Raw genomic sequence first — 20,770 nt, forward strand, 5'->3', positions numbered from 1 at the left:
TTTCTTGTTTAAGCCTTTGCTGATTTGGGTTTCTGTTAAATGTAATCATGCCCAATCCTATCTGAATTACCTAAATAATTCTTGGCATTCATAAAACAAAGTCTTCATATGCTCCAAAGCGTGGTCAGTTCTGTTCCTTATTCTGTCTTTCTAACACCAGTTTAGGAGAGCTGAGGCCTGTGTTATGTCAGCAGAGGAAACTGGAGTTACAACAAAGCAAGTCTCGCCCGATGCCACACAGCTGGCTACGTGGAGAGCAGCAGGCTTTGGCAGCCAGGTTACCTCACTCCTAGGATTTTCAAAGCATGGTGGAAATAAGTGACAGATTTCCTTTAAAAATAATTTTGATTGGTTAAGTTGTGATTATTTTTAAAAGCAAGCCTTTAAGGACAACTTATTTCTTCTGTCAAAAGGAAGACTGAAGACTGTCTTCAGTCCTCCTATCAAAGCGACTGATGTCACTGAATTTAAAAACATCAGACTTCTTTCAAGTTGCCTCCAGAATACTACTGCTACATTAGAATGAATTACAACTCATTGTAGCGTTACAACGTACATTAAAAGAACTGAATTCTCAAACAGGCTGAGACACATTTTGAATAAGCAATTAGTAAAATTAATGTGTTTCTGTTTTAAAAGCATAACAGATGATGATTAATGTAGAGTTGACAAAGTCTTTGAGACAAAAAGGCACAGGTAGGACTTTTTTTCATTACAATGCAGGTAAAACTGAATCAAGTGGATTCAACATAGAAAAGTTTTAATGAGGCAAATGTCAAGCAAGCATATCGACTTCTTAAAAAACAAAAAAAACCTAAAAGTTTAATTACAAAAACACTTGTACAGAACACTTGGCATTTCAACAGTTTCAAACACATGTACACATTTTTTTCCCTAAAATTTAATTTTGTCAGAAATAAAACACTTTGTCTCACTTTTCTCAGCTGCTCCTTGTGTTTTAATAAAAAGAAAGAAAAGAAATGTGTTAACACTGAATAGGCAACAACTTATTTCTTGAGAACATAAGTGCAGTAATATCTACAAGTTTATTGGGAAACATGAATTAGGTATTGTGTTAGCCTGTAACCTCGTTTACCACCTCCTGGTTGGGCACAGAGGAGAGAGGAGGTGACACAGACCTGCTTTACAGAACCTGACAGTTTTGTGGCAACTGAATCCCAGCCACCAGTGAGTCAGGTGTGTAGCTACTGGGAGAGCCAGCATTTCAAACGCAGGCTGCTTATTTTGTGAAAATGATTTCAGACTATGTGCTCTCTCAAGATCTCGTGCATTCCTGAATATGCAAATGTTTCAAGTCAATGTCAGGTGTCTTATCTAGAGTCAGGAGAATGATGATCTTTGGACCGAGTTACCGTCTTACCTGGTCAACAGCACTGCTAACAAAGCTGCACAAAACTAACACAAAGGAGAAACAGAGAGAAATATCAGGAGGAAGGAAGAAAGGAAAGAAAGTATCTGGCAGGAGGCAGATACAAACTTTCAGAACTGGCTTGAATGTCCTTCTGCCATAGGCAGTGTGTTGTAGCTTGGACTTAGCAGGCAAGGAGCCTGAGAGAAGTGACAGGAACAGCAGATGAGAGCAAGAAAAACAGGAAAATACAGAAAAGCAGGTAAATTGGCTAGATTTATAGCAATAGATAATGATGGGCTCTTATTCTAAAAAATTGCCAAGTGGTGGAATGTGGGCTTCAGTGCATGGAAATTTGATGTGTGTTCACATAAGACATTTAAAAAAACGTTTTTTGTTGTTTTATTTCCTTTGGGCTAACAAAAAAATCAGGTAAGGAGATGCTGAGAAGACAGGATGGTGCAGCAAGGTAACAGGGGGTTTCTGGCTTGCACCCTGGCTCATGAGCATATCGTGAGGAGGCCTCACTTCTACCTGCCTTCAGTGGCATGGTGCCTAGACAACGGGCTCAGCAGGCCCTGCTTTGGTTCCAAAGATCTCAGCTGCAACCATCAGCCTTGTGCTCTAGAGCATCAAAACAAACAAACAAAAAAACCCTGAGGTGAGAATAGGGACCCCTCTTCCCTTTAGGTGTTAAAAAAAAATCAATTACTAATGGTGGGGAAGACTAAGGGGAGCCTGTCCTTTTTGACATAGATTCTGCAGTTACAGCTAAAGAAGGAAGACAAAGCACATGAGAATTCCTCTGTGCCCTTTTCTGTCAGCTCAAGAGACTATTTTCAATGACATTTCCACCTATCTGTATCTGTGGATCAGTATACCTAAAGCAGACAGACATTCCCTCAGTTTTCACTTATGATCAACTTGGGTTCTTTTTTTCCAATACCACATGAGAAACTACTTTTCCCATTCTCTCCTGTTTACCAATGACCTTTTCTCAGCAAAAATGCTCCACAAGACATTGCCAACAGATGGGAACAGAGAAGCCTTGCCAGGGCTGGGAAGCCAGCTCTGTGCAGGAGCAATGCTTAGAACACAGCAGGCAGTACCAAGGAGGAAGGAAAGAGCATTCTCCTTCAAGGCAGCAATCACAAAGCCTCGATGTGGGCTGGCACCCACTGAGAGCTGTGTGGGGTGGGAAACACAGCCTCACTCCACGGGACACTGTCAACAAGAAGCTCCTTTCTTTGGAGTCACAGCAGGACAATGATGGGAGAAGACCGGGCCTGTCCAATGAGAGAAACTCTCCTTCAGAACCCTGCTGAGCAACGAAGCCTAGAGGTCAGAAAATGGAGATGTATATCTTGGTGGGGGTGAAGGGAATAAAAAATTAACCCCCGAATGCATTAAAAAAAAGTGACAGCTAGGTAAGAAAACCGGAGCTCCACAATAAAAGGATCCAGTCTGAAGTAGAACAACGAGAAGGCTTCCTTTCTGCCGCAGAAGATGTCAGGCTCAGGGTTGCCTAGTCAGCAGAACAGATGCAGATCCACTTTAACATAAATGGAGATGATGGGAAACTGAAGACTTGGGAGAGTGGTTGTACACTTTCAAAGCTTCACAAGGACGATTCCATTGGAAGTTCATATACATGTTCCTTTTGCTGTTCCCTCATATGGCTTCCTGGAGTGAAGGCATCTAACTCATAACTGATAGTTGTTTCACAAGCAGAGTAAGCTGTACTCCCTTTCTGCCTCCACTCAGTTCAAATTTCCATGGATGGCTTCTCATTCCTTACAAGTAAAACCACTTACAGAACATCTTGGTGCTCTAAGACCTGTAGAATTGGTGGGGTGGGGGAGTGGGGGGAAGATACCAAAAAGGTAAGCATTGATCAGAAAGGACTAGGGCTATGGGTTACAAAAAATGCTTTGTTCTATTTTCAGAAGGGTTGAGGTGAGGAGCAGGGTGTGTGTAAACTAAAGAGCTCAGAAAACTGCAAGCAGGCCACCTCACTGAGATGTTTTAGATAACAGTTCACTGATAAACATGGCCTTGCTCCAGCTCAGCAACGATGGGGAGGTAGGAAAATCATTAGCTGAAAACAGAAAAGTAATGATCAGGGACAAATCTGATGATGGAAAATTAGTACTCTACTTTAGTCCAAAGAATGTATGGTCAAAATTGGTTAAAGCAATTTTCTTCAAGTATAAATCTAAGGCTCTCTGCATATGTAGGAATGTATTGTGTGAATATGATCAATAAATTTTCTCATTGATAAAAAGGCAATCACATAAGAAAATTTTTTTTTCCCCAATTCTTAAACAGCCAAATAGGGCCAGCTCCAGTGGCCTGGGTTCAGTTCCCAGGTGTGGACCTACACCACTCATCTGTCAGTGGCCATGCTATGGTGGCAACCCACATATAAAAAGAGCAAGATTGGCAGTGGATGTTAGCTCAGGGTGAATCTTCCTCAGCAAAAAACAAAACAAAACAAAACAGCCAAATAGTTATCACTTGGTTCAACTGAAATCAAGCAACATATGGATTTTGTTTATATAAACTATCATGTTTACATAAACCTCTCAACATGAAATCGCCCCTATGGCTTCCTACTAGCTCTACTTTTCTCTAGGTTCTAGTTAGCCACAGCAAGAAAGATGATAGCTGGGGTCATTCTTCTACTGTATATCTATAAAAAAATTTTTTAAATGGGCTGACCAAAATTTTGTAACATTAAAATTACTAGATTGTAATTTTTTTTATTTACCTTCTATTTATCTTAATGCTCTCATTCCAAGATTTTTTAACGCTTCCCCTTACACCTACCCCCACCTGCTTTTGGCAATGTTTTAGAAACTCCACTGAACCAGAGTTGAGATATATGTTTTCTAGCCCTGGATTCTGCACTCATCTACTCAGGTATTTTCAGGCAAGACATTTTACCTCTTAGGGACTCAGTTTCTTTATATGTAAAACGCTGCAATTTCTAAAGGTCCCTTCCAGCTAATATGCTTCTCTAGAACTATAGACCATTAGTTTCCCTTCACTCACTGGCTCCTGAGAGTGGATGAAACCTTTGCCAAGCTCATGTCAGAGTAATTAATTTTACCATGAATGCTGGGGACATCAGGCGTAGCTTTCTGCACATATTTGTATAATGAGGCCAAGCTACTATTAATCACAGTCTTTATAATTGTTTCATTTGAGAGTTCAGGGGATGTGGGGAAACTATCCATTCTTAGTTATGTCTGCATGGCTACACTGTAAGAATCTGTAGTAATAAAAAAGTTCACATTTTCAGGTATTATTTTTTCAAGGGCAAAATATTTGTAGGTCAAAGTCAAGGATAATGGTAACATTCTAGGTTTTCAAAGTCATCTCAGAAAGCAGATACTATAGTTTATATCCTTAAGATAAGTAAAGCTTTAAGAGAGTGTTACTGGCAAAATGCTTGAAATGGAAAACCACTTTTGGCTTAAAACTTGCAATAACTGCCCTCTTCCTGCATGAGGAGCCACTATGTTATCAATTACTGTGTTTTTTCACGATCTTCCATGCTGTTTCTCCCAGTTTTCTCTTTTCAAGCCTGCAAGAGTGCTAACTGAAAACACTGTATGAAAATGAGAAGGATGATGAACTCCTGAAAATCCCAGGCCTAGATTTACAAGCTGTTCCCTTCATAAACAGCAGCAGTAATGCCACTTCTTTATTCTGCAGGGAGTCCAGCCATCTCTTAGAAGTACGGTCCGTTCCATCTGGCTACTCACTAGAAGGATGGTAATCCTTTCCCCATCAGACTATGGCTGAGGCCAAAGTATAATGAATTGCTTTGTACAGTTACCATCCAAGGGCATGACCAAGAAGCATAAAGACTACTGCTTCTGTCTCTGGTAGCAGATGTTGCCTCATTAGACAAAGAATCATGGGTTTTATTTATTCTCCCTCCCCCCCCAAGCCCCAGTAGATAATTGTATGTCATAGCTGCATATCCTTCCAGTTGCTGCATGTGGGACGCGGCCTCAGCATGGCCGGAGAAGCGGTGCGTCGGTGCGCGCCCGGGATCTGAACCTGGGCCACCAGTAGCGGAACGCGCGCACTCAACCGCTAAGCCATGAGGCTGGCCCTATTTATTCTTATACATGTTGTTCAAGGTCCAAACCATGCTAGAATATGAAGATATACATGAGTGTGCTCATGTACCTACAGGACAAATAAAGATTCAAACCCATGACTGGCCATTCTAAGGAGCATACCCTGCTGTCCACCCTTGTTTTAGTATCCATATATGGCCACCTCACCATATGGTCCAACCTTAAGATTTCCACCCAGTTTAAATGTATGTCTGCACGTATGGAACACTTTAATCGATAGACCAAAGGGCTGTGGGATGGCATACTAAAGGGCACCCTATCTTCAGGAATTTGAGTGAACAAATACCAACCCCATTTAAGAAATGACACTTGATGACTGACCATTAGTACCAAGAAGTTTACATGGGCAGATCCCTTCTGGAAATGTACTTTTTTCTCCTCTAAAAGGACATAACACATAATAGTAATTTGTTGAATATATTTTTAAAAAGCGTATTTTCTCTTTCCTCTCTTTTTTGCTTATTGAGAGTTTATTTTTTAATCTATTTAATCAGAGCATTAACTGTTTCACTGTAAGATTAGTCCACATTAACATTTAACATACAATAGTCACTCTGATATTGAGTGGTGAATGAAAGGCATCTTACTTATGTAGGCTTATATACATACAATGTCTTGTTGATTACTGTTGTAAATTATCATTAATGTTTTCCAGGGAAAAAGAAGATTAACAGTTAAATGATATTTACAGGCATACCTCAGAGATATTGCGGGTTTGGTTACAGACCACCACAATAAAGTGAATACTGCAATAAAGCAAGTCACATGGACTTTTTGGTTTCCCAGTGCATATAAAAGTTATGTTTACACTATACTGTAGTCTACTCAGGGTGCAATAGCATTATGTCTAAAAAAACAATGTACACACCTTAATTAAAAAATACTTTATTGCTAAAAAATGCTAACATTATGTGAGCCTTCAGTCAGTAGTAATCTTTTTGCTGGTGGAGGGTCTTGTAAAAAACACAGTATCTGTAAAGTGCAATAAAACGAAGTATGTCTGGTATTTTGTTCTAAGTGCTGTTTTGGGGGTGATTTCCTCTACATTTCTCACTCAATCTTCAAAAACTTTGGGAAACTAACACCCAGGAATACAGCTAATAAGTGACAAAGCTAGAACCGAGGTCCAATCACAAAAACCATGTTCTTCCCATTAAACCATGCTGAGGCATGCATGAGAAGAAACTATGTTGATTCTGTTTCCTAACATTATTTACTACATTTAGCAACCAAGCAACAGGAATCGTAAGTCTCCAACTCATTTATTCAATGTAAGTCCAGGGTTTTAGTAGTACTGATAAAGTTTAATGCCATCTTATTTTTGGTGACATGTTGGCATGTACGAATCATATCAGTGAACACTCACCATTCCCTAACGATCAAGCCTGTTTACAACTTCTCGAACTGTAGCTATGAAGTTTTCATTGTCTTGGGGGTTAGCTAAAATAATACTGTGCAGTCTGTTCATATATGAGTCAATGGTGTCCACTGTAGGTGTCTCTCCACTTCCTGAAGTAAGATAAGAAGAGAGAGTAAGAAAATCCCTCCATTCAGTTTAACCATAACACAGTTAAGTGAATCCACAACAAAAGAAATCTGACTCTAATGTGGTCTGCTCCACAGACAAGATTTTAATTTCAGAGGAGAAACTTTTAGACCTCAAATAAATGAAATTTATCCACATACTCTGAATAAACAGATGGGTTATATAATTGCTGTATAGCATATAGGTGTGGCCACATATAACAAAAGGCAGAGAGTCTCCCAGCTTTCTGCTGTGACTATCCTCAACAGGAAAGAGTACATAAGAAATACTCATGTTCATTTTCCTCTTCCCATTACAACAAAATTAAAAAGCAAGCAAATATACATAAGAAAAATGCTCTATTCAAGATTTATTACTATTTCTATTGTTCTGAATATCAAATTAAACTTAATAGAAAGGAAAGCAGGTTATATTAAAATATAATTGGAGACAAATTTAAATGACCAGAGAGCCAAAATTTTGCATTTTAGCCAATACTGTGATTCTATTATATGACCCACAGAAAACTCCGAGGAAGAAAACCCTTATTTTACTGATGATCCTCTTGGGGGAGACTTCAGCCTCACTGCACCAACACCAACACACACAGCACCCTCCCCCGTCACCCCACCACTGAACTGCTCAGGTAGGGATGACATTACCAGGCAAGGGCATACTGGCAAAGCTGTTGGTTAACACCTGCCGCAGGGTCTCCAGGTGCTGCTGCAAGACCGTGTTGCGGCTCCGCTCTTGGATCACATCCACCTCCAGCTTCTCCACTGCTGTGCGCATGCTCTCCACGTGCTTTTGCAGGGCTGCATTCCTCTCCTCAAACTCCATGTTGGATTTGCGAAGCTGGCGGAGCTCTGCCTCCCGAGCTGAGGACACACCCCCCACAGAACACATGTAGCACCAGGAGTCTCTGAGGAGTCCTAGTGACTCTTACAAGGAAGTTCTGCTTAGTTGCCTCTAATTAGCTACCCCACCTCATCTCTCTATTCTCATTATGACCTTCCAGATAGCAATTTCAGCAATAAAATGCCTGGCTCCCTATAGCTGTTTTAATTCTTAAAGCTGGTCATGTTCTATACTTAAGATTGCAAGAAACACTTGCAATTCCCAGTATTTTTGTTTGTTTGGTTTTGAAAAACTGGGCAATGAGAAGCCTGAGGGGTTTCACAGGAGGATCCAGGGAGATGGGGCAGGCACAGATGTGGGTCCCCGTCTTTACTCCAATGGAGTCAGCTTTGGTCTTACTTATTTTATATTTTGGATGCCCAGGTAAGCTTTCATTTGTACAAACGGTTCCAGGCAGAGTCCGAAAACAACTGAATTAGTGATGTACATTTATTTCCTCTGATCCAGAAACTAAAGTAGCTTTGACAACACTGGCCTAGCTTTCCTTCACTGGTCTTTGAGTAGCTATGTTTACTAGAGAGTGAAATAGAAGCAGTTCTCTTCTTCCAGACCAGTCCTAGGGTCTGGAATATCACTACCGTTGCTTTTGAGCAATGAATTCCTTCTGAGAATGAAATCCCCTGTCACAGACCTGAGGAACACAAAATGATACTTTGGTAATCACCTTTGCTGTGGTTCAGGAATTCCTCTGTAAATATAGGGATGTCAAAAACAGATCGTTCCTTTACCTCTGTTTCTTTCTGTGAATCAAGGATAACAAAATAGTTAATTCTTAAATAGAAGCTAAATTAAATAGCAGTGCCTGAAGGCACAATGGTCACGTCTTCCTTAAAGAAACAGTGGAGTGAGCAGCAATCAGTCCAGGTGAGGCTGTGTATTCACCTTTTTATTGGAACCAAACTTTCACAGACCTCAAGCAGGTTAAGTATTCAGTTCTCTCAGCCATACAACTGCTGTGCAATGAGAAACCTTAAAACAAACCTACATACAATCCCTAATGGAGAATTTGGAAGCCATTTCTTAGCTCTGTGCTTTGAATAGTCAACAGTACATAGTTGTGAAAGTGGCTGAGGTAGGAATAGAGAAGGGCAATTTCTAGGTGTTTTTTCAGTTGCTTCTGTTGGTTATGCATGTAAAACGTTATCTGAGATAGGACTATGCAACCTAAATTTGCAGAGTAGACAATAAGAATTTTAAGCAGAGAGCTGCCATCCATTAGCAAATAATAATGGTATTCCATTGGTACTTCTACCTTACTTATTTACAAGGGACAGCCTATAATTGGGGATCTTTTAGACTTTCTTCAGACAAAGGAAAAACAAACAAAATCAAGAAGTCAGAAATAAGTAGGCTCTAAAAATGAAAAAGCCAAGGATTATGTGAGATAGAAGAGAATAACAAAGCTAAAATTAACTCACCAATAAGCCATTAAAAATAAAAGTCTCACAAAACTACTGCAAAATATATTACAATGATCCTTAAGAATAAAGTCAATATTTCAAGATGCATTGGCTGCCATTTCTACAATGAATTTGAAGTTGAAAGCATTATGAATATAAATTACAAGTGTCTTGGCACAGTGTTTAAAATCTTGCACTATATAAGATGGTAAAGAGAACAGTGGGAAATGAGTACTGAAGAAATTGCTAGTGAAATCTGAAGATCCAAAAACTTCTATAACATAAAGAACAGTAAAAAAAAAAAAAAAAAATCTGGAAAATATTCCCATACGAACATGTTTAAAGCCAGAGATAGAATGTATCTTTCCTATTCTTGCTACCACCAGTCTTTTATCTTTGTATACACATATGATTTGGTGCCCAGTAAAAAGGCTAAGCAGCTAACAGCCTATGAGGGAATTCTGACAGCCAAGCTCCTGTCTTCATATTGGTGCCTGCCTTGCAAGGAGGCTGGGCTATGTGAACTTCCTGCCAATGGCAGCTGATCAAGACAGACATTTAAGATGGAAGTTTGAAAACCTGTATTTACCTGAGGAAACTTTCAGAGCACTTAATTTTTACCCTTTCACTTCTTAAAGAAAGTAAGCAAAGTTTCCCAAAACAATTTAAAAATAACAAAATTATCATTGAAAGCCCCAGTTTCAACACACAAAGCTCCACCATGAGCCAGTTGCTAGCGGGTTTCAAAGAGAAGTAATGAATGGGCAAGAAAGGCTGTTCCAGAAAGGATCTTAGACATATTTCAAAGTGGCTTTCTCTTGACTTTGCTGGCTTACCATATGATTTAACTCTGTTACTGGGTTGCTGGGTTGCTACAGGAAAACAGAAAACTTATGACACAATTCCAACATGTACAAGGCATCATGGACATAAGCCTAAGTCCACAAATAACTTAGGATAAAGTCTTATGACTTTATAATCCTACCTTGTCCAGTCTCCTTAACTACACAGGCTTATATGAGATCAGTTACCTAATCATAGGTCTAAATATCTGCCAGTTAGATGGGAAGGTGAGGATGCCTGGCTCCCATTATCATGGTACCAAGAGTTCTTTCCAAGGCCTTGAGTCTCCTCAGACAGGTAATTCTCTTTCCTTCTTTGCCTGAGCAGTCCAAACCAAGCTAACTACATAAGGGCAGAGGACTGTACCATGTTAGGTGCATTAACACACTGCCCCTTGGAACAGATTCTTAGAGTAAGAATAAGAATTCTCATTAAGAATTATAAGTAAGAATAAGAAACACCAAAGCAATTAAATGAAACTGTTCAGTCTCTGGAAGGCAACAGAGAAATTCTACTTAAAGGAAAAGTGGTAATAAAAACCATCAGCACTCTTCCATTACTGAGTACATCACTCAGCATGGAGAGAATCCTCCTGGGGGCTTGTATATACTTAAACTGCTCCAAGTATTGCTCAAGGGATTAAAATCACTAGGATTTCGTTACCTCTTCATTGAAAGGGGCTAATTTGTTCAGGCTGAGTGTTATTTTGTCATTTCTCATAAATTAAAAGAGAAACAAAATTACTGTTTCTACCTTACTCCTCACATAAGGTGTAGACACATTCTTGAGAGTAACACTAGCTGGGTCTAGTGGGCTGGCTTTTGATTTGAGAGGAGCAAGAATACTCTTCACTTTGGTTTTTCATTCTATGTATTGAGCAGAGGGTAAGAGAACACAGGTCCTTTTGAACCGAACCTCTTTTGCTGTGATCTAGGCTCAGGGCCAGAATTTCATAGAGTGTGATATGCTTCTCTCAAGTGCCCGTTACTGTAGGGAATACTCTTAATACTGTGTACCAGGCTAAAGTGCCCCAATGCTATGCAGAATGGCTTGAATGATTTCAGGTCAGCATTTCTTTAGCTCTAATGTGCACTCTCCAGTACCTGCCTTGGTAACAATGTCTTAGGAATCCAAATTCCATTTAGGAACACAACAGGTTTCTTTACTATACACAAATCAAATCATTTCTGTCTTAACTAGCAACAAATTTTGCTGACATCTCAGGCAACCAGGCCCATTTTAACTTTCAACACTGTTTAGTTCATTCCATACAGCATGGCATGTGCTGCCAAGAATGCCAGACTGGGACACAGAGGCCTGGGTTTCAGTCACACTTCTGCCTCTAACCAACTCAATAAGTGATGCTGGGGAAGTTCTTTGCTGTCTTAGGCAAGTCACTTTCCTCAGCAGCAAAATGAGGGGGTCAGTTGAGAGGATTTCTGAGGTCTTAGTATTTTGAAGTGAGCTTGAAGATTATTCTCTTACATTTGTCATTTTACTCCTAAGAAAATAAGTAAAGGGAAATAAGCATGATGTTTTAGGCACTTTGCAAGATACTTGCTCTTTTGTTAACTTACTCATAACTCTGCTCAAGCCATTGTACCCACCCTGAGGGGCCCCCACAAACTCTGGGTCATCTTTAATGCTTGATTCAGTTCTTCCTTTCCATGGCGACTTCTGTGTCTGCTTTTCACTCATAGTGCTTTCTTAGTTTTTTGAACTCCTATTATACCGAGAAGTTATATGTAGGGAAATCACTGTGTAACTATGTTTAAAAACTGACAAACTCATTCTTTCTTATTACAATTCCTTAGAAATTACCTAGTTTAGGAAAGCTATTACTCAATGAAAAATAAAAACTGATACAGTGAGGGACATAAATAGGGTCAACAACCTGACTAAGAGCGCTTTACTCTGATGTGGGCATACAACAGACAGATTTACAGAGTCTACTGTATACAGATTTGAGAAACTGCTGCTGGCTCTCTACATACTCTCTCCTTTTTTTTTTTGTTTGGTTTAACACGTGTCTAATCCTGAAACAGGGGAATCACACAGACTTATTCCTTTTCATAAATCATAGAAATTCATATCATACTAAATTATGTATTTTAATAAAGAGCCTCATTTCTCAAATCATTAGCAGCAGCTTCTGTGACTGACTAAATCTACTAAATCTTTTCTGACTGCAACTATCAACTTTACTGAAGACCAAAATGCCACATATGGTTTGGCCAGCAAAACTCATAGTGATAGAGTCATTGACTAGAAAACGTGAGATCTAACTAATATTTTAGATTACTGTCCAAATTCTATTTTGTAACCATTAAGGATAGAGAAGCTATAAAGGATGCTTATTAGGGAAAAAAAGAAGTACAGAAATTTCATGATATTGGTGGGTGGGCACATGGAGAAAGGAAGGGAGAAATAAGTAATTATACAAGTATCTGGCAACATGGAAAGCCTGCAACGCAATTCAATTATGATTTAAAATATAAAGTATACACACAGTTACTCAAGCAAAAAAATATTTATAACGTTTCATCCTAATTAGAGCACAGAGATGTCATATAACTACATTTATATAGGATTTATATGAAGAATAAAATGTTAATATTTACTATGCTTCTCACTTTATAATTCATATAAATCTATTTGACTTGTGAATCTAAATGTTTTCTCTATATTTTAAAGGTCACCAATACGAAATTTGGTATGAGAACTACAATCCCAAGATAAATAAGTTATTGTTTTGAAGAAATGATTTCCTTGATTTAGTAATAAATCAAATACCTGCAAAAGAGTACATAAGAAAATTCTTTTTGTGTAAATTTCCAGTGTTATTTCAACAAATAGGTTTTGTATAAAAATAAATAAGTATTTACGGAAGACATCCTCAAGGCAGGGGTGTCATGCTAGGTGTTACGGGGTTGGGTACAAGAGGAAAACTAGACCATGTATGCCTTCAAAGAAATTACAATTCAGGAGTGTGAATAACAGAAGCACTTGAATAACCTCAACACCAGGCCAGATCAGCTAAGTGCATAAGAGAAATACCGAGAGCTGTGAGGGTTAAAAGAAGTTGGAGGAAACAGGAAAAGCTTGAAGGAGGAAATGGAACTTGAAATAGGGTTTGAAGGATGACTAGAATTTTGAGAGGCAGAATGGAGGTGGAAACGATGATGAGGGAGGGAAAGAATTCTTGAGAAAGGAAGAATATGAGCACAGGCATAAGGCAGAGAAGGAAGGGGCACCTGGAGGACAGTGAGCAGTAAAGGTTTTTAAGTACGTAAGATAGATATGAGAAATATGAGAGTTAAGGCATTTGGAAAGGGAAGTTGGGACTTAATTACACAAGACTCTGCTCAGTTGGAATGTGATTTGGTAAGCAATGAGGAGTCACTGAACATTTTAAAGTATGGGATTATCACAAATTTTATTTTCTTACAACCATATTAACCATAGGCTACATATATATTTAAAGCTCTCTATGCAGCATAGCCAACACACATAGGCCTAAATCCTATACACACAAACAGGAACAGAGGCCTAAATCCTATTGATGGGGTTGAACCAAATGGAACAGAAAAGGCCAGTAAACACATTTGTGCCAGTGAGAAAAGGAGGCACAGGAACCAAGATATTGTCACCTGTGCTCTGTCAACACTGCAGTTGAATAGTTCATTTTAACCAAACACTGGATTCCCTAAGTAACAACTTTTTGAGAGTCAGAGTAACGTATTTGATGATGATGATGAACTATGGCCAAGTTATAGCTTTCAGCTAGTCCTCATTTCTATATCTCATTCCAAATCCCAGCCACCTTCAGCATTTAAAGCCAATAAAGTTCTTGGACCACAAGAAAGGACTGGAGTTGGGGGCTGTAGTTCAAGGGCAGACTCACGACATAAGTGTCTGCCATATGCTAAGAATCCTTGAGCTAAAGCTACTCACCCAGTCTGAATTATGGGATAGGAAATACTCTGCCATTCACTAAAAAATAAAGTCCACTAGCACTTCAAACAACATTATTATAAATATATATATGTAGACAGAAAGCTAATTACCTCATGATCATGAGTGGCCTGTCTGGCTGCATCTAAAAATATGAAAGAATAAGAGAACATTAAGCTGAAAAACAAAACAAAACAATAAAAAACCCAAGCAGATGACTGTGCCAAACTACAAAAAATGCTGGTATATGTAGGCTTTCTCACAGTATAGTATATTTTCCCTCATGGTTTCATTAATGAGTTGGTTAACAAAAGTTAAAAGGAACCTCATACTTACAGGTTACACAATTAGACAAGAGACAAGAGAAACAGCAGACACAGTTCTTACCTTTGAGGAGAATAATGTGGGAGGGTAGAGAGGAAACATATGCCAAAGGCAGTTTGTGCAACATTATAGTTTAGCAGGCAAGATGCCCAAGGTGGAGAAGATGCAACGGCTAAGGAATGACAGACTAGACCGGCCCCGTGGCTTAGCAGTTAAGTGTGCGCACTCCGCTACTGGTGGCCCAGGTTCGGATCCTGGGCATGCACCGATGCACTGCTTGTCCGGCCATGCTGAGGCAGCATCCCACATACAGCAACTACAAGGATGTGCACCTATGACATACAACTATCTACTGGGGCTTTGGGGAGAAAAAGGGAAAAAAAAAGGAGGAGGATTGGCCATAGATGTTAGCTCAGGGCCGGTCTTCCTCAGCAAAAAGAGGAGGATTAGCATGGATGTTAGCTCAGGGCTGATCTTCCTCAAAAAAAAAAAAAAAAAATACCGGGATCTTGTCTATCTTGTTCACCACTGCATCCTTAATGCCAAGGTGAGTGCCTGATATTAATAGGAGGTGCTCAATACATATGTTTTGAATGCACACATACATGAATGAATGAATGAAAAGGATGATCATTGGAGGCTGGGACAAATGGCACAAGGCCCAGAGGTGTTAAAGCAAGGCAGTTATGTAGTTTAGTAGACAGACTAGTTTTCAGGCAGAGAAATGCCTAAATTGGGAATTAGAAAAAGAGCACAGACAAATAAAAGGGGTCTTGGAGCACAAGCCAAATTGTTGACACTGGATATGGAAACCCAACTGAAGCTTCTAAATGAGAGTGATGTGACTTTAATAAAATTCCAAGATGATACTGGTAAGCGAATGTAGTATAATAGAGAAATGATAGAAACATATCTTTTATATTTATCACTCTAATAGTAGGCTTTGTGAAACTCCACCAAGCACAAGAAACTACAAATACATTGGGTTCTGATACCTTGCCTGTGAGATTTGCCTTTCTGACGGTCCTGGGTTTTCCTGCTGAAGACCTTGTAGGCCTCGGTCTTCTGATACTGCTCCAGCTCCTTCATGTAACGTTCCTTATCTCTATCTGCTTCATCAAGGTAGCGCTACGAAAGAAATGTGGAATTATTTTCAAGAAACAGATCTTATTTAAGTAAAATATCAATGAACTATTTGAAGAAAACAGAGGACAATTAGAACACGGAAAGAAAAGTATATGGGGAATAAGGTTTAAGGGAGAATTAAAAGAAAGTCATGAATAGAATAAAATAGAATCTCTCAATTATAAAAGAAATAGGTGATTTCAACTTTTTATTGCCTTTTCTAACTTAATGAAGACAAGTTCTATTGAGATTATTCTCACAAAAAATTCACAAGAAGATGATTATAATTATTCCTCTAATCCTACAGACAGAACTCCACATAGCCACTAGAGTCCTCAAGACGACTGAATACCACATAGGCACATTTAGTCTTCCCAGGGGAAAGACTTTGTTTCTCTTTGTCTCTCTATCCCCAACCCCTTCTGAAGGAATGATCTCATAAATCAATTGCCTTTTAAGAACCAGAAGAGTGGAGCACTAAAGCTGGGAAGACACAAAAAACATAAAAAAGAATGACCTCACCCTCTGGACCTAAAATGGACTACTATGAGAGAGCCTTTATTTACATGATTTGTGTTATGAATTATTTAAACAAAGTTCATTGATCTACCAGGATAATTTGTTTAATGTCTTGTCCTTTTTTTTTGTTCAGAGAGGAAGATTGGATCTGAGCTAGCATCTGTTGCCAATCTTCCTCTTTTTGCTTTAGACAGACTGGCCCTGAGCTAACATCTGTGCCGATCTTCTGCTATTTTGGATGTGGGTCACCACTACAGCATGGCTTAATGAGTGGTGTAGGTCTGCACCCAGGATATGAACCTGTGAACCCGGGCTGCCGAAGCAGAGTGCACCAAACTTAACCACTAGGCCACTGGGATGGCCCCTAATATCTTGTTGTTTTCATTCATCAATGAGTTTTTATAAATAAAGTATAAAAGACTGCTTCTAAATGAACACAAACTAGAGTCAGAAATTATGTTAAAAAACCTCATCCTACACAAAAGCCAGATGTAGCAGACACCCAACTGGCCAAATCTGGGACAATTTAAGTACCAAAATACTTAAGTACAGTAATAAATTATAAACCATTGGGAAAAAAAGAAATTCATATGCCCATACCAATAATAAATAAATAACAAACAAATAAATATATAAATGAGGAGAGGAGGAGGGCTCTTGCTTAGATTAGAATGTTGAGGGCTGACTGGTAAATGTGGAAGGAATGCTAGAGTTGAAAAATCATCATTTTGCAACCACCACTGCAAAGATTAGATCAAGGAAAAGTCATCAATGAATGCTAAATCTAGGGGGAAATTTTGATATGGAACCAACTATTTGCAAGTTCTTAAACTGTCTCTCTATAGACTGCTTATTAATTTATTATAAGGGAGAAGAAAAAAATTTTATCGAGTGAGCAAAATTAACATTACCAATGAGGAATAAAAGGATATTGTATGCCTGCATATGTGATACCCTGAGAAGGACACACCACCACCATGCAGTATTCTGACTGAGGATGCATAACCTCAACCTAATCACAAGGAAATATCAAACACAAAATGAGGAATGTTCTGTTAAAAGTAAACAAAAAGGAGGGGGAGGAAGAGGGAGGGATTGTATTCTTAAAAAATATTAATGTCGTAAAAGACAAAGAAAGGCTGTGGTAATATCCCAGATGAAGGAATCTAGAGACTTGACTACTAAACACAAAACCTGACCCTAGACTGGAATCTGAACTGGAGGAGGAAGACGTTATGGAGGAATGATGTTAGGTCAACTGACAAAACTGGCATGTGGATGGTAGGTCAGACAAAAGTATCATATTAATATAAAACTATAAAGTTGATAACTATACTACGGTTATGTAAGACAATATGTCTATGCTTATGAAATACACTCTGAAATATTTACGAGTAAAGGGCCAAGATGTAACTGACCCTCAAACGATTCAGAAAAAAACTGCGCGCCCTTGCGAGGGAGAGGGAGAGGGAGCGGGAGCGGGAGAGGGAGGGAGAGAGAGAGAGCGAGGGAGCGGCAGCTGGAGAGGGAGCGGGAGAGGCAGAGGGAGGGGAGAGGGAGGGGAGAGGGAGGGGAGAGGGAGGGAGAGGGAGGGAGAGGGAGGGAGAGGGAGAGGGAGAGAGAGCGAGGGCGAGAGAGGGCGAGAGCGCGAGCGGGCTTGCACAGGAGAGTATGAGCACGCAGGCAAACAGAGAAATGGGATAAAATGTGTTAACAATAGGTGAATCTAGGTAAAGGCTATTTGGGTGTTCTTTGTACCATTCTATGTAACTTTTCGTACATTTGAAATTATTTTCAAATAAAAGGTTAAAAAAACGAAAACAGACACACAAACCCTTGTCCTACCTACTTAACAGTGGTTATCCCTGGAGATTATTGTTAATTTTGTTTTTTTCTTTATACATTTCTGTATTGTCGGAAAAAATTTTAAACTATGAGCATGTATTAATTTTGAAATAAAAAAATTAAAAAGAAAAGAGTAACTAGTACGTGCAGCTCATGATCCCTTTATATGTTGGAGCTAAAACAATGGATGATATGCACTGCTTTCGATTAGTCTGCTACCACAAACACAGAGCTTCAAGTTGCAACTTAATCTGATCTCTTTGAAATTTTTTGAATTCAGTTAATTCCTGAGTATTTTTCAATTTGGTTTTAGTCTTTGGAATCTTTTTTAAAAAGCGTTAAGTCATAAAACAGTATAAGACATAAAAGAAATATAGATATCTTTCAGATGCTGACAATGCTGGGAACTTTTAACCCAAAGCCACTCCCACAATCATTACCATCACTCTGCTTTCCTGGCATTTCAACCAGTTCACGGCTATCTTGTCCTCAATTCCTCCCAAATCTCTCTAACAAATGAATTTGTTACAGTTTGGCAATAGGGTTAGTTTCTGTCTTACAGGAGAAAGAATTCAAGTAGTTCTTGCTTTATTTCCATAGTAGGTTAAATTTGCCAAAATTCTAGTTAAAAAATTTATTAAAGCAGTAAAACCTTTTTCTTAAACAAAAATCTTATGTGACTAGTAGAATTTTATCAAATGACCTTTTCTCATTTAACTCGGTGGAATAAATTATGTTGATAGATTTCTTAATTTCTTAATATTGAACCGCTTTTTACAAAAATCTAATGTGAACTCTCAGCACATAAATACAAGCAGAGCTGCTTTGGTGGAGGGGGGTCCTAGAGTCCCTCCTGCTCACACCCCTGCAAGCAGACACTGAAAGAGTGTACAAACCACTGTGCTAGAGAAAAGAGCTATGGAGGACCCTACTATTCTGGTCTCCTAGGCACCATGACAAAATTGAAGAATCAACTGGTCTGTCCTCTTTGCTTTTCTAACAAAAGTGATTTTTATTTTTTATTTATTTATTTTTTTTGTGAGGAAGATCGGCCCTGAGCTAACATCTGCCAATCCTCTTTTTTTTTTTTTTTTGCTGAGGAAGACTGGCCCTGGGCTAACATCCATGCCCATCTTCCTCCACTTTATATGGGATGCCGCCAGAGTATGCCTTGACAAGCGGTGCGTCAGTGCGCGGCTGGGATCCGAACCGGCAAACCCCAGGCTGCCGCAGCGGAGCATGCGCACATAACCACTTGCACCACCAGGACGGCCCCAAAAGTTATTTTTAAGACATAATGGAGGGCCGGCCCCGTGGCTTAGTGGTTAAGTGCACGCGCTCCGGTACTGGCGCTCTGGGTTCGGATCCCAGGGGCGCACCGACGCACCGCTTCTCTGGCCATGCTGAGGCCGCGTCCCACATACAACAACTAGAAGGATGTGCAGCTATGACATACAACTATCTACTGGGGCTTTGGGGGGAAAATAAATAAATAAATAAAATCTTAAAAAAAAAAAAAAAAGACATAATGGAAACCAAGCAAAGAGTCCGGAAGAGGAACAATTACCTGTTTCTCCTCAGGAGGCAGTTTACTCCATTCATTGCCTAACATCCTTGTGATTTCTGGAAATGGGACTTCTGGTCTCTTTGCTCGAAGCTGTTCTCGACGCTCATTCATGAACCGAACATATCCTGTAAGGGGGGATTTGGGTGCATTGCTGTCTCGAAGAGGTTTCTTCCTCTTTCGTCCTTTGGACCAACCTCCTCGTTTACTTCTTTGCTACAAACAAGACAAAATAAAAAACCAAAAACCAAATTACAACAACAACAAAAATCCCCCCAAATAACACAACAACAATAAACACCAACAAACAAAACAGGATAAGAGTTGTATTTTCCGGGGCCAGCCCAGTGGCGCAAGCGGTTAGGTGCGCACGCTCCACTGCGGTGGCCCAGGGTTCGCTGGTTCGGATCCTGGGCGCGCACCGACACACCACTTGTCAAGCCATGCTGTGGTGGCGTCCCATATAAAGTGGAGGAGAATGGGCATGGATGTTAGCCCAGGGCTAGTCTCCCTCAGCAAAGAAAAAAAAAAAAAAGGAGGATTGGCAGATGTTAGCTCAGGGCCGATCTTCCTCACAAAAACAAAAAAGATTTAAAAAAAAAAAAAAAGAGTTGTATTTGCCTACCATTAAGGCCCTGGATATTCAAAGCTCTCCAAATCTGTCACAGGTACAAATGACTGCAATGCAGTGTCCAGACGGTTCACTTGCAGACTCTTTTATGCACCACACTATAAATTGTTGCACTAAGGGACTATGTTAGTGCTGATCTCAATAGATGAGAATAAGGGGAGTCATGATCACACAAGCTTTGGCTTTTGTATGTACTTAACAACCCTGACTCCCAACAGGGGAACATTCTAAATGAGAAATCAGCACACAGCACTGTGCCAGAGAAGGAGACTGTCACAGTAGATCAGAACAAGATATTGTCACATGCACTGGGCAAATGAAGAGGCAAGTTGTAGCACAGGGATTAAAAATCATTCATGAAGGGTACTTCTTTCTTTCTTTTTTTTTTTTTGGTGAGGAAGATTAGCCCCGAGCTAACATCTGTTGTCGCTAATCTTCCTCTTTTTGCTGAGGAAGACTGGCCCTGGACTAATATCTGTGCCCATCTTCCTCCATTTTATGTGGGACGCTGCCACAGCAGGGCTTGACAAACGGGGTGTTGGTGCATGCCCAGGATCCGAACCCCGGGCTGCTGCAGCGGAGCATGCGCACTTAACCGC

General features: G+C 39.7%; 1 protein-coding gene across 1 annotated transcript in view; it reads right to left on the reverse strand.

The window, feature by feature from the left end:
* Positions 1-739: 739 nt before the first annotated feature.
* The window catches only part of HMG20A (high mobility group 20A), a 75,794-nt gene continuing 55,763 nt past the window's right edge, over positions 740-20,770 (reverse strand). The window contains exons 4-10 of the mRNA XM_087428735.1: positions 19,544-19,756; positions 15,483-15,615; positions 14,277-14,308; positions 8,631-8,706; positions 7,711-7,926; positions 6,890-7,032; positions 740-3,206 (exon numbers count right to left, since the gene is read on the reverse strand). Of these exons, the coding sequence (XP_087284861.1) occupies positions 6,896-7,032; positions 7,711-7,926; positions 8,631-8,706; positions 14,277-14,308; positions 15,483-15,615; positions 19,544-19,756 (807 nt within the window). The 3' untranslated portion in view covers positions 740-3,206; positions 6,890-6,895. The remainder of the gene's footprint in view (positions 3,207-6,889; positions 7,033-7,710; positions 7,927-8,630; positions 8,707-14,276; positions 14,309-15,482; positions 15,616-19,543; positions 19,757-20,770) is intronic.

The sequence above is a fragment of the Ceratotherium simum genome, chromosome 3 (assembly GCF_057802395.1).
Source record: "Ceratotherium simum simum isolate JZ-2026a chromosome 3, ASM5780239v1, whole genome shotgun sequence".
In the NCBI taxonomy this organism is placed as follows: domain Eukaryota; kingdom Metazoa; phylum Chordata; class Mammalia; order Perissodactyla; family Rhinocerotidae; genus Ceratotherium; species Ceratotherium simum.